Here is a 15520-nt window from a genome sequence, read left to right as displayed (position 1 = left end):
TTTATCAGTTAGGGGAGATGAGGGCATAACGAGCACACAGGGCATAATAAGCACTCCTTTTTTCTACATAAGTTCGTATTTTTTTAAACAAATTTTTATAAGGACTTGTTCCGTACTATCTATAGTATTAATTTTTCACCAAAATAGAAATATCCTTTTCATCTTTACAGAAATATTAAATAATAACCAGCTAGGTTCTCAAGTGACGAAAATATTATAATTTTTGAGCACCACCAAATAAGCTTTTATGACCTTTAAATCATCTTGATCTGAAATGTACGCACTGCAACATGATCTACACATTGTTTCTCAATTTTCAGCATCATAAAGTTTTTGATTTTTCACTTTAATCAATTTTAAAACGCGTTTTTACTTTAATTTGTTCACTGGAGGTGAACAGAGCACTATCAATGAAGTCATAATGAGCGTTTTCTGCCGGGTAATCTAGCAGCGAATTCAACTCGATGAAGTCAACTGAATATTAGAGCTACAGCTTGACTTGTTTCGTTTGTCGATTTGGCCTATTGGTAAGGTGTCAGAGAGGTAATCAGTAGACTCGAGTTCGATTCCTGTTCGAGGGGATTTTTTTTGCACATACCATTCATGATTGATTTTTTATTGTTTATTGTTTTATTGTTATTATACGGCTAATCATCCGTCAAACAAATCACCAGAAACATAATGTATGAGCATGTGTTAATTTTCCAAATTCTACAAACAGACCTAGATTATTTTGTTATTGTTTTGTTTGATGAATCTACGCCTCACCGTTTAGTGCCAATCATGATCATGAATGATAAATGAAAAAAAAAATTACCTCCACCAGGAATGGAACTCGAGCCTACTGATTATCTCTCCGACATCTAACCAATATGCCAAATCGTCAGACTATATAAGTTAAGCTGTAGCTCTTTTACTCAATTGACTTCATCGAGTCGAATTCGCTGCTAGATTCCCCGGCAGAAAACGCTCATCGTGCCTCGATTAATGGTGCTCATACTGCCTCGGGGGGTGTCTCATTATGCCTCTACAGTGGCTGGTTTTCAGCTATCGGCAAACATTTTTAAAATGCATTTTTAAACGCTTCTATCTACTTTTTCAAGTTTCATCAAATTAGGCAATAGACTATTTGAGCGTCTGAACACGGAACAATGATGTAATTCACATATTACAGCTGTTTTCTATGGTTAAATAAGCATTTTCCTTAAGGTGGCCATTATGCCCTCATCTCCCCTAATAATTGTATGAATACTAGTTATTGTGTTTGTTGATCAAGATCTATTCAGAAGCTAAATAGATCTTTCCTGGACTCTAGGGCAGTGGTTGGCAACCTTGTCACCTGCTCCAAAAGCAGCATGTGACAGGATTTTGTTACGCAGCCTTGGAATGGGTATTATCCCCCAAAATTGGATAGAATGGTACAGTAGTATAAGATAGGTTATAGGTAGATAAATAGATCGATAATTGTACAACAGAACCCTAAACAACATACACAACAGAACACGAGCAACGAGATCAATTGTGGTCAAGAATCAATTGATCATGAGCTACTTTTCCGGTTCAGGCTCAAGATATTCCATACAGCACATCCAAGCCAACCTAACCTGACAGCATGATCAAATCTGTTCGACAGAGGGGAAAAGAAGTATCACTAGATACGCAGATCCAACCCTGGAACGATTACTCGGGATTGCTGTTCTCTCTTCTACCGATCGATGATCTCAAGAATACAGCATCCGAGAGTGGAGATGACTGTGACTAACCCAACAAAACAGAAGAACACTAAGCGAAACGTTACCAGTTGAAGGTTCAGCATCAAGGAGACCATTTGCTACCTGAACCCTAGTAGTCTCACTTTCAGCTGTTAATAAAGTCTAATTTATGCAATTTTGTTCAAAGTGGAAAGATTATTAAGTGCACGACAGGCTGATAAGTAAGCGGTTCAATTCACGTCAGGTTCGTAGTGAAACTTGAAACCCGTATTGTGTCTACATAGTGCTTCTTATCAACCCACAGCCTGGATGGAGTATTGGTTCGTTTTAACAGTCGACATGCCAAAATGACGAACTAGTTAAATCATAATGCTAGGAGTTAAAGAGATCGGTAAGAAACCTAGAGAAAGCGGTAATGCATCTGAACTAATGCCTAGATTGTGGGTTTATCACGCAGGCCTATTATGTTTAATCACAAGTGTGGCAGAATGGAGGTGGTGTCTACTGTGCGTCTAATTAATGGAGTTTCGGCCATTTCGAACTCGTCAAACAAGCCAAGCGATGCGAACAGAAAAGGAAACATAGTGAGCGGTCCCCACTCGCCCCTAGGGGCTTGAGCCAGGGACTGCCTATGTTTCTATTCGTTTGGAGACCAAAACAGATGAACCGAAACCAGTCGAGGCTGGTATAGACATCGAGGAATGCATCCGGATGCAGGACTTCAAGCCGTTCGCCGAGGGATACACAAGTATACACTACACTGACACTCACACAGAATTAAGGTAAGGTAGTTATAAGAGCGGGTTGGGAAAATGGGGAAAATCGGGGAAAATCTAAAATCAATATAATTTCTAAAAACTATTTTTTTGGATTCTTTCTTTGTGTAATGCTGAAGCATTGTATCCATCTTTTGGGATTTACTCGGGTTAGATGAACGTTTTAATATCTGATGATGAATCGCGAACCTGTCCATGAAGCCGAAGACGGGCCAATGCCCCTTCCGGCAGGACTTTCTTTTTGAATTATATTTTGTCCTCTGGCTGAGATTTTTGGCCGGTTTACAACCTTTCGAGTCGAAAGAGCCAAACACTACAAATTTTCAAAATTTTAGAATTTTAAAGAGTCACATTAAGAAGATTTATTGCTATTGTTTGATGAAAATAAAGAATGATCATTGAACGTGAGACAAAAAATAATGTTAAAACCATAAGAATTTTTTTAAAATTTTTTTAATTTTTTTTAAATCTGTTTTTGTTTACCATTTAGTACATACAACGGTTTTTAGAAACAACATCACCTTTCAGTTTTTGCTATATTCAATGTGTGGGGATGAATAAACCAATTGGTTTAAAATCCCAAAAAAAAAAAAATTAAAAAAAGTTTTTGCTGTAACAGGACCATTTTAATTTAGACGAACACCGAAAATACGTTTTTACGTTCTGAAATGTTAAAAAAATACAACAACGAAAAAAACAAAAGTTTTTTAAAAATGATAAAGTACTAAAAAATGAAAAAAAAGATGAAAAATTAAAAAAAGAAAAAAAAAATACAATTAAAACATTTAAAATGACAAAAAAACAACTGAAAAATCATGAAGAATGACAAAAATCGCGAATAAGACAAAAAACAAAAAGATTATAAACAAAATAAGAATAGTGCGAAATGCATCAAAAACATGAGAGAAAATAATAAAAAAATTACTAAAAATAGCCGGAAATTGAATTAAAATAACGTTTATGATAATAAACATAGTTGTTTTGTAAAAATAAGAGAAAAAAAAATTAAGAAACAAAACCGTTCGATTTTGGCAACATTCGATTTTGGCAAAAAAAAAACTAAAATTACTTTACTTATACTGCTTGTGTTCTTGGGAAAGAGATCAAAACTAGAAAATTGAAACTAAAACGAAAAGTAAACCAGCTAAGAGGTCCCCCGTGAAATAATATCTCGAATAGTTTCACTTTAAATGCAAGTCAAGGGGGACCCTTAGGGTATGAATTGCTAAATTCTCCCGCATTTATGTGGGCTGAGCAAATCAGGATAAATTTTTCCCTAAACCTTGCCAAATCTGGGCATTTGAAAGTATTCAACACAAAATCCGAATAAAGAAGAATCCAGTAATCATTTTAAAAAATTGACAAAAAAAAGAGAAAAAAGACACCTTACTATTTTTTTTCAAACGAAACACGTCAGCAGCATTCAAACCGTTTTCCAAACTACCAAAGAACCATTTTTCTTCAGCCATTTCTAAAATTAAAGTAACCAACTTTACTATTTTCTGGACACTACATTTGGATTGGTTGGTAATTCGGTGTTAGCAACGGGCCACTTTTAATTTGAAATTCTTTCGGCGGGCCGCATAAAAATAAATTTAAGTAATAATAGTTTGCTGAGCTTTACATAATCATTTAAAACGACAAATTTTTGACAAAAACAAAACTGAAAAAGTATAAATAAAACGAATTCATGTACCTACTTGCACTTTTTTTTTTTAAATTTATGGTGAATCAACCAGCCGAAATAAAATGGGTTTATCACTATATCTTGATCAGTTTTCAATAATTGAAAAGTTTTAATAGATTTAAAATGTTAAGCAAATATTATTTTTTACAAGAAGCAAACATCATTTGCTTTTCGAAGGTGATGAAAAGTATAAGAGAAACATGGTTTACTTTCATTTTATTTATTTAAAACGACAAATTTTGAAAGTCTTTCTGGGGTTTGTAAAAAGATTTGAACCGTTTTCTATGAAAAAACCTTTTTTTGTTCAAACCGATGCGATGGAATTTTTCGTCATCATTTCCATTTAAAAGTTTCATGGAGCTTAACCATAGCTGTTTTTTTCTGTGCCCATTTTCGAAATGTTTTTATCACAATTCATGTAAATTTTGTTGAGAAGCCATTTTTTCTATAAACGGTGAAATTTTTTTTAATTTGATGTTCCGCATGAAATCATTGCATTGAGATGTTGAGCAAGGTTTGAAAATCATGAAAAATTCATAATTTTACAGATTTTTACATTTTTCATTTTAGAAATTTTTTACAGATTTAATAAATTTTCTCATTTTAATTTAGAAACCTCTGGGATAAGATTTCTTAGGCTGAATCATTCAAATTTTATGACTTTCGTAATGTGGATTGCTAATTTAGTCTTACAATCATTACATTCAAGTTATATTATAACAGTATATTAAGTGTTCAGATCAATTATGATCAGTTCAGCTCTTTGATTTAATAAATTCTGAACATTATTTATTCGACTTAAAATTGCTATAACAATAAAGTATTCGATATATAGAAAGTAAAGTGACTCAATGTAATCAAAGTTTTGGCATTATTTACCCACGAAATTTCTGAAACTTAGCATCACACAAAACAAAAGACAGCAAAATACACTTTTTTTCTCGAGTTGCTAGGAATCTCAGAACTGATTTTGACTTATTCGGGGGCACTGAATCAAAATATTCAATTAATTTTTTGTCAGCTCTAGTTTTGAAGATAACTTATGAAAATATTAAAAAAAATAGTCGTTCAATTTGAGTACTTTTAGCAAAACTGTAAAATAAAAATACTTATTGACTCAATGGTCAACTTTCCCATAGACCGTAAGCAATTTTAAATTCTGAGAAAAAGTTATGGAAGTTTTTTTTTTGTTATTTTTTCCAAACCTGAAAAAACGGGAATGAGGACGAAATTTTAAAGAAAAAATAAACTAAATTGAATGTTTGATATTTTTTAAAACTGTTCAAAAAGTAAACTTATTTTTAGGAATTTCAATAGATTGTAGAATTCAATTTTAAGAAAGCGTGGTTGATACAAGAATATCTTGGCAATATCTGGGTCCTTGATTAAATGAAGGGTAGTATATTGATTGAAAATCAGCTTTTGGGTTTTACCAAAAATTGATCAATTTAAAAAAATCCACACGGCGTATCATCGAAATTATAAATGATAGACGAAATCTGTGGAAGGTTTTAAATTCAGGATGCCAAAAAAGAAAACAGTTATTGAAACATAGGCACCAAAACTGCTATTCCCCTGTGTTTTCGTTACCAACTTTTCGGGTTGAATCACAGAATTACAGGTATTATTTTTGTCGAGAAGTCAGAATCATGTCGATAAAAAATCAATAATTGTTCACCCAGTCTTTATTATAAAGCTTTCCCTATTTCTGTCATTAATCAAGAACAAAAATATTTCACTTTATCATACAACTTTTACTCTGTTGGAAACAAAAAAATATGTTTTTTTTTGATTGTTTAACTCTAGATTTTTAATTTTCAACATTTTTTATTTTTAAGTTTCTTCAAACAAAAAAGCACGTATAAAAAATTCGTGCTTTAATATTCATTAAAATCACATTCTGTTGGTCGAATGAGAGTATTTATGTTTTTTTTCTTACCATTTTCAAATATTTTTTTTTTTAATATTGTAGCTAAAAATACTTTTTATATTAAAAAAATCATATTCGTTAAACAATAATGTTAAAAATGTTAAATTCAAATGTTTTTCAACATACTGTGCGCAGCTTCAGGTAGTTGAATTTCTTTGACCCTAAATTTGAGCCTCTCTCTACGCTACAACTGGGTTTGTTCTAACTGAAAATAAAAAATATTACAAGAACTTATTTCATTTCATAAGTCGAATTTCAACTTACGAACACGCCAAGAAGGATAATTAATTCTTGATATGTAGGAAGCTTTTAAAAACACCTCTATGGATCGTATGTACGCATGTAACGGGGAAAAACCATAACAATATTTATTAGGATTTTCCTCGTCGATTGGGTGCGATTCGTTGAGCCTTTTCCCAGATGATTTACTAATGTAACATTTTTGAGAACATGTGTCGGTCAAATCGTTAATTTATTTTGTATCAGCCATGGTAAAGAGAAAATCGCTTTTGATATTGAAATTCTTTAACAAACAAAATGATGGACGTAATAATTTTGTCTCATCTTTCATTTTCAAACTTCTCTCTGCGTTAACATACGGGTTTCATTTTGTTTTTAAAGTTTGATTGGTCTACTTAATGTAGTTGAAGAGGGATAGTCAATGTTCCCTTTAGAAAGTTCATTTGGCGGGTTTCAATATACTGAGCTTTGGTTAAGTCACTCCGACAAAGAAACGCCAAAACTTCCTCTGGCGCCTACGGTTCTACCGTGGGTTGTATAGACGCTTTCGAGGATGCATCTGGTGATTTTGTCAGTGAGTTGACTTTTCGCCTTACATTACAATACTTAAAAATAAAAAAAAAATTGAAAATAAAAAATCTCAAGTAGGGGAGATGAGGGCATAATGAGCACCCAGGGCATAATGAGCACTCCTTTTTTCTACATAAGTACGTATTTTCTTAAACAAATTTTCATAAGGACGTGCTTTGTACTACCCATAGTATTAATTTTTCACCAAAAAAGAAATATCCTTTTCATCTTTACAGAAATATTAAATAATAACCAGCTAGGTTCTCAAGTGACGAAAACATTATGATTTTTGAGCACCACCAAATAAGCTTTTATGACCTGTAAATCATCTTGATCAGAAATGTACGCACTGCAACCAAGGTTGCCGAAAAAATTCTGTGTTTTTGAGAAAAATAATTCTGATTTTCTGTGATTTTACCTAAAAATTCTGTGATGCTATTTCCTTGGATTTTATAAAAATCCATGATAAATAGGGTCTTTTTCACATTTTAGTTGGGCAAAATCAATTACCATTACCAATCTTATCATTTTTTTCTAATTCAAAGTTAGAAATCTAAATTTGATGCTGGCCAAAAAAATTATAATTTCGAAAATGTACTCAAAATTTAAAAATTCTGTGAAATCTGTGAAAATTCCAAAATTTTGTGTTCTGTGACACAGATTCTGTGATGAAAATTTGCTCAAAATTCTGTGAAATTACAGATTTTTCTGTGATTTCGGCAACCTTGACTGCAACATGATCTACACATTGTTTCTCAATTTTCAACATCATAAAATTTTTGATTTTTCACTTTAATCAATTTTAAAACGCTTTTTACTTTAATTTGTTCACTAGAGGCGAACAGAACACTATCAATGAAGGCATAATGAGCATTTTCTGCCGGGGAATCTAGCAGCGAATTCGACTCGATGAAGTCAACTGAATAATAGAGCTAATGCATCAAGTTGCAAAAAGCAGGGCTAGAAGCGACCATGAGACAAAAAAGTAGGGGAAAATAGTTACTTTCAAATGAAATTAGGGCAAAATAAGTGACCATATCAAGTATAAAATTCCATCAAAAGAGAATTAACAAATTTCAACCAATATTGAATGATCAATTTGTCAATTTAAAAACAGCTTTTTATAAAAATTGATGAGCTGCTGGCAACAAACTTGTAAAATTTTTAAAAGGCATCAGGCTGAGTGAATTTTGAGTATTTTTTTTATTTCTAATGACCTGAGCTCTAAAAAAATCGTTTTAATTAAAAAGTCATCGAAAGTAAAATCTTAACTTTCAGGTTTGCATGGAAAAGTTCAAAATTTTGTTTTTAAAAACAAATATGATTTTACCAGCATTTTATCGTTTTTGCGTCAATTTATAAATTCTTTAAATGATTTTTTTTTCTGATGAAGAACTTTGTTGAAGAATATTTTAGAATCATTTAGTTATAAATTACAAGAAAGTGGATGCATTTTGAGCCAAAACAAATATTTTAGACCTCAAAACTGCCGTTCCAAGCAAAACTGCCCCATGTGATATTTGGATCATTTTCACTTTTTTGTTGGAAACTGTCTCTTTTAGTGTTAACTTTCGAATAAATACACACACAAGAATACTTTGTTCCGAACTTATACGAAATTTTGATGAAGATGGTTGTCTCTATATTGATAGTTCTACGCAAGAATGTCACACTAGAGACAGAATTCTATGAAAAATGCAAATTTTATCAAAAAATGTACTTATCATGAATTAAAACTGATAAATTTAATGTTATTACCTAAAAAGAACACTAAAAAAGAGGGTGGGGGATGAACGAGGAGCCTTGAGTGATTTATTCAAAGAAATTTTCACCAACATTTTTGGGTAGGCACTTCGAAACTCAACTTAACATGTTTTTACACAAAGAAGAAGGTATTTCTCCAAACAACGGTTTAACTTGATTTTTCGGGAAAAATAGAGCTTTTCAAATGATAGAACAAGTGTGGCCGTGAGACAGATTTTCGTAGAACTAGCATCGATATGCGGTCTGTCTGATTCTACGCGAAAGTGTCACACAAAGCATTTTTGGCTGTTATTTTTGTTTGTTGTAGGAAATGTAATTTTTTGGTAGAAATCATTGTAAAATGAATAATTTGAACTGTTCAGTACGAAAAAACTGTCGGTGAATTCTTAGTTAAAGTGAAATGTTGGAAATATAGCTGAAATGTCAATCGCGATTTTCGTGTTTGCACGTTTTTTCACATGGGACAATTTTAACCTTCCCATGCCGTTCGGGTCAATATGACCCGAAGCGCACATTTAAAATCTCTTCATCATCATTCCAATATACTGAAGAACTAGGAATTTTGACAGACCAAGTATGTTCTATGAAAATAATGATCAAATTAACGTCAAAAAATTGAAATTTGAGTTTTGAAAATCGGTTCATTGGGAAATGAAATACAGCTAAGCAAAGCAAAAATTGGATAACGTTTTTTTGAAGTTAGATTTTTTTCTACCGGAAGATCTGAGATAGCGGTCAAAACTTTCATTGGACCCCAACATATCTATACACTGTCGGATAGATGGATTCTTGACGATTTCAAAAATCAATGAAACACTTAAATACAGAAAAGCTGTTAAAAGTTATGAGCATTTTAAAAATAAAATTGATTTTTCGGACTTTTTACTTTCTGAACCAGTTTCTGATAACTTGGTAATACATATCGACTTTATTTTAAAATTTTGAGTAATAAGAACAAATTACCTACACAATGAATATAATATCATCAAAATCGGTTAACATTTACAGCCAGGAGAACGAAATCAAACTACAACTCAAATTTCCCCGAAACGGATATTTTGCGAACGGCATGGGAAGGTTAATTGGATGAGCAGTAAAACATCTTAGAAATAAATTGTCTAACAAACCCACATATGGTCTTGATATATTTTTTTACATGTTTTAGAAAACATCTCAAACAATTGTTAATGCACCAAAAATACAATTGTCAGTTATAAAACTTAAAAAAGAAGAGTGTTGAAAAAATAATCTTATTACTTAAACTTTTCAAATGATACCGAAAAAAAACTATTTTGTTTTTTTTTGCGTAAGTTTCTTAGTAAGAGGACAAAAAATTTTTTTTAATCGGCCAAAAAATCTCAACGAATTCATTATTCATACAGCAGAGGGTTAAAAAAGACTATAAACCTCCTTGCATGTTTTAAAGGGCATACGTATAGAAAACATGAAAAACTCGTATAAATTCTCGATGCCTTTAAAATTTGAGTTGATTTTTTCACTTGAATTGAGAATAATAAAGTTTAGAAATTCATGCTTTTGAAAAGCCATAAAAATGTTGAAATATAAGAATTCCAGACCTGTATTTAAACACTGTATGAGTGAAGCAAAACGCCACTAGCTTAAAAAACTATCAACTAGAGAGACTAATAAAAAACTTTAGGAATTTTTTTTATATTGAATTTGGTATCCTAGGAAATGTGATGAATTTATATTATCTTATATTAAATTCCGCATTCAAATGTTATAAACTCGTAAACACACATTTAAACATATTAAACATATTCAAAAGGCTAAACTTAATTTTGAAATAAATTAAAAAATTAAAGAAAATTGAAACTGTGGTCGTGTCATACGCCTCTACTTATTACGGTCAAAATACATATCTTTTGATATGCTTGAAAGCTTAAAAAAAGTGACAAAGTTACTAAAAAGTGACCAGTTTCTAGCCCTGAAAAAGTGATCAGCACGAGTTGTAACATTTGCCGAGTTTGCCGAGTTTTACATCATTTGGCTTACATTTGATCAAATGCATATTTGATAATACTGTAGAAAAATACACATCATTGAAAAAATATTCTCCACTTTCCTGAATGGTGCAAATTTACAGAAATGTCTCTTACGATTAAGAAAAAAAATAACAAAAGCCAACTCAAAAAATATTTGTGTTCTCCGGGTTCAATCAACATTGTATAGCGTAAGGTCAGGTCCACGCTAGGTTACACGTTGGAAGAAATGCTTCTGACACCCGAAGGAAAACAAAAGTTCATGTTGTTTGTAGATCGTTTTGGCAAAAATTCTCACGAAATGTCTATCAAATCCGCTGATTTATGGTCGCCTAAACGCCCCTCCCTCGAATCGTGTCGTGTCGGTTTGGTGTTGCCCAATTGCCAATAAGTGGAAAACTTTCGTTCATTGCTCGATTTTCTGTTTTCCATACCGCTTTCCCTTGAAGAAGTACCTACTCATGTTCAGCCCACGCTTTCCTCCGAGGACTCACCTGATCAGCAGCAACAGTTCCAATACACAGCAGAGGGTCCTTGAAGTAAGAGCAGACCTGGATGCGATTTTGGTTTTTTTCCGTTCGATTCATCCGGACACCAAGAAAGGCAGGCAGAAGCAGCAGAAGGAAAAACAGAAAACAGGAAGATAAAGTTTAATCGAATTGAATAAATTTGCTTTCGCTCAGGAAAGACCGTTTATGGCACACGATTGTTGTTCGCCCGGCTCCCCGATACACAATCGATACAATTTATTTGCGCAAGATTTGCTTCCACCATTTCCAGAAACAGCACAACTGGATTCTTACCTTACGGGGCACTTGTCGATGTCTTCTTTGCACCTGGCAGCAAAGTCCTCTGAGGTTGTTTGTTCGTTCGTTCGTTGCAAGAGTTTATTTTGATGGTTTTTCGTTGTTATTTTTTTGATAGACATGAAAAGGAAAGAAAACACGAGCGATCCAAAGAAAAAGCCCAAATTAGAAACGGGTTTTTATGGGTGATGAAAGTACGCTGTAACAATATAATTTGAGCCGCATCTAAACGGGAAAGGTTGAAGAATCTCAGAATCTTTGGTTTTGATTTTACTGAATGGAACAAGATTGGATGTATTTTTCTTTGATGATTGCAGGCCTTTGAAAAGGATTTCGTTTGCGGGTTGTTCTCGTTAAGTTAGTGGCCCGTGTTAAATCGGAAATAAGTCACCTGCAGAAGTGTTAGCACGTACAAATTTGAGTTGCGTAGAAGGATCGAAGATTGTATGGCAATATGAAATTTTCTACTGATTCTGTAGTTTAAACCGTACATCAATCATGGAAACTTGATCACTTCGCCTTTTATACTCATTTGAAAGTCGCATCTTTTGCTCCGATTTATGTTTTTCCAAACTGCTAGAAGTCCTGAGTAAGGAATCTCTGTAATTTTACTCAATAATTCTGTGATGGTTTTCTGTGCTGATATTTCTTTTAATTTCATTAAAAATTCATGATAAATTGGATCAGTTTTACCTTTTAGGTGGGAAAATCAATTATTTTTACTAATCGCATCATACTTTTCTAATTCAAAGTAATGAATCAATCCATTCAAAATTTAAAATTCTGTTAAATTTGTCAACTCAGTTTCTGTGATGAAAATTTGCTCAAAATTCTGTGAAATTACAGATTTTTCTGTGAATTCGGCAACCTTGGTCCTGAGTCCTATGTGGTAAACAAAATGGCGTATCAGCTGTATTGTTGAGATTTCATAAACATTCGTGAAACTCACTCTTCCCTTTTGTGACCTGCCGCCGGGTATTACTCAAGGTAATCACTTAGGACTACTCAGCTTCGTGCCTTTTATAAATTATCTTTCAACCTTTCTTCAGTCGTTGAAACTGCTGAATTAATATGCACAAATTTCTATCTCCATACAATTTTCTATACAAAGTAAAACTCATTGCGCTCATTCAGGAATCATCCAAATCATCTCAGGTTTTACATTGATGCTAAGTGACCTAGAAGGTATCGAAGAAAACATATGGGGCCCAAAAGTCATTTTTTTCAGCGGTCTAATTATCAGTAAGTAACATCGGCGTTGCTACCAAGATAAGATTGAGGTAAAATATTTCATCGTAATGCAAATAAAGGGTGATACGATCAAAATTTGGTCAAGGAAAAACGCGTGTAAATCGGTGAAATCGTTTATTTAAAAAATCAAATGATATTTCTTTTTCAAGTTTAATTAGTATAAAATTCAGGAAAAATATTCAGTTCGGCTTCCGCTTTTCCAAATCCGAATTGCCGGGCCTTACGCTTAACCCCTGCCATCAGATTTTGTACAGCCACCTTGTCCACCTTCTTCGCCACAGAAAGCCAGTTTGCCTTGAACTGTTGCTCGTCCTTAGCAGTTTTTTTGGTCTTCTTTAGATTCCGCTTGACAATAGCCCAGTATTTCTCAATTGGGCGGAGCTCTGGCGTGTTGGGAGGGTTCTTGTCCTTGGGAACAACCTGCACGTTGTTGGCGGCGTACCACTCCAAGGCCTTTTTACCGTAATGGCAAGATGACAAATCTGGCAAAAATAGTACGGAACAACCGTGTTCCTTCAGGAAAGACAGCAGACGTTTATTCGAACAATCTTTCACGTAAATTTCTTGGTTGACAGTCCTGGAAGCTATGAAAATGCTGCTTTTCAAGCCACAGGTACAGATGGCTTGCCAAACCAGATATTTCTTCGCGAACTTTAACAGTTCCATGTGCTTGAAAATATCTGCTACCTTTCCCCTTCCTTTTGCCGTATAAAACTCCTGTCCCGGAAGCTGCTTGTAGAAGGCTTTGACGTAGGTTTCGTCGTCCATTATTACGCAGTCAAACTTCGTCAGCATCGTCGTGTACAGCCTCCGGGATCGCGCTTTGACCGTCGTATTTTGTTTATCATCGCGATTTGGAGTCACTACCTTCTTGTAAGTCGATAGTCGGGCTCGTCATTTGGCTTGGTGCACGGTTGTAGACGATACATCCAGCTTATTTGCGGTATCTTGGAGAGAAGTTAGGGTTTCGCTTGAAACTACCGGCAACTCTCTTTGTCGTCTCAGCGGCTTCCGGTTTTCGATTTCCCCCCGATCCAGACTTCCTGGCTGTCGACAAAACTTGCCCAAACACTTTAATTACATTTGTAACGGTTGATTTGGCAACTTTTAGCGATTTTGCCAGCTTTGCGTGCGAGTAGTTCGGATTTTCGCGATGCGTGAGCAAAATTTTGATACGCTACTCTTCTTCCTTGGACGGCATTTTGACAACTGAAGAGTGAATTCCAAAATCAAAATGCGAGCAACATTCTACACACACACACACACACCTTCAAAATGAGGGGTGTTCAGGTTTTTTAAATGCAAAATTGAAAGAAATACGTCAAGTTGATATTGACCAAATTTTGACCCTATCACCCTTTAGAGTACTTGAGGAATACTTCGAATTACTTAGAACAACTTTTTCCTCCATTTGTGTTATTTGAGTCGGTGTCGGATGATTATTTTGCTTGGGAATCATATTTTTAAAAGTTTGTTAATCCGTAGTGTGCCGAATCGTGTTCGTCAAGATTTTAGATAATTATCAGGTATACATTTTCACAAAACTTGATGAGAATCACTTGTCTATTGATTGAATTAAAATAAGCTTCATTTTATTTTCCGGTTTTTTTGTATGGGAGCCTCCCACTCTTTAATAGGAGGGATTCAAATCCTACTGGGATAATTGTTTACTTGAAAATCTACTTTATGCCAAATTTCACATCAATCGGTCCAGTAGTTTCTGACTTCTTGAAGAACAGGGAAACAAATTCTCTCTATTTTTCTAGAGGTTTTAGCAATTTTTACTTATCTTCAAACAACGATTAATCGCTTTAAACAAAAAACATTCCTTCTGTAAAAAAGGGTAATTTTTCAACGCAAATTGCATTATAACTTCAAATCAAAAACAAAGTTAGGTAAATCGTTTTCCAGAAATGATGCGCATGATGATTATCTAAAATCTTACTGAATTTGATTCAAAATGACCGCCAAAATAACACGCAAATAATTATTTTTCTCTAAATTTCAAATTTCATTTCAGGGCCACTATTCACAATGGAGAATAAAGGTATATACCACGGGTTAAATATATTTCTTCCTACATGAACCAAATCTATAAAAAAAACTTTAATTTTGTGAAAATAGTTTGGACTAAATAATTAGGAACAATAACAGACCCCTCTTGTGTGATTTTTTTTTCGAGGAATAGAATGAAGGCTGTTTGAGCTACCAAACGCTTCGAAAAATGAAGTTATGGCTGATTTCACCCTCAATTCTTCAATATTTTTCTATAAATAATGAAAAAGGTAAGTTTGGACTTGAAACTTTTGAACCAAATGAGATCAATTTTGTGTGTGTTTTTTTTTCGAGTTATGACTATTTTTATCCTCAATTCCCCTACATTTTTCATTTAAGGGGGGGTAGGGTCTAACGGGTGTAAAAAAACACCATTTTCACGATTTTGTTTTAGAGCTATCGTTCAAACAAATGTATTCAAATTTTTTGCATTATACAAAGCATTGTTAAAAGAACATTTAGTAATTTTTTCGTAGAAAAATATTGAAAAATGAGCCGTTGACGGAGCACTTTCCAGGATGCCTTTTAGAAAACAGGATTTGCGGTGGACACAATATCTCAGCACAGAATCATCTGAAGTCAAAAAATCAGAGCAAAATATTTTTAATAGATGTTTTTCTGGACCCCAACGTTTTTATTTAACTTTAAAAAAATTTATGAAATTTTTGTGGTTGTTAGAAGTAAAAACTACGATTTTTCACGAAAAAATCCACCATTTTTTATCTT

The 15520-nt window shown here is 33.5% G+C and overlaps 1 protein-coding gene across 2 annotated transcripts in view; it reads right to left on the bottom strand.

Annotated features, from left to right (window-relative positions):
• Positions 1-15520, bottom strand: part of LOC129746956 (prohormone-3-like) — a 169585-nt gene that overhangs the window by 4476 nt on the left and 149589 nt on the right. For both annotated transcript variants that reach the window (XM_055740929.1, XM_055740930.1), the window contains exons 5-6: positions 11486-11534; positions 11177-11233 (exon numbers count right to left, since the gene is read on the bottom strand). In XM_055740929.1, coding sequence (XP_055596904.1) covers positions 11177-11233; positions 11486-11534 — 106 coding nt within the window. The remainder of the gene's footprint in view (positions 1-11176; positions 11234-11485; positions 11535-15520) is intronic.

The sequence above is a fragment of the Uranotaenia lowii genome, chromosome 2 (genome assembly GCF_029784155.1).
Source record: "Uranotaenia lowii strain MFRU-FL chromosome 2, ASM2978415v1, whole genome shotgun sequence".
Taxonomy (NCBI): Eukaryota; Metazoa; Arthropoda; class Insecta; order Diptera; family Culicidae; genus Uranotaenia; species Uranotaenia lowii.
This window is presented reverse-complemented; position numbering and strand designations above follow the sequence as displayed.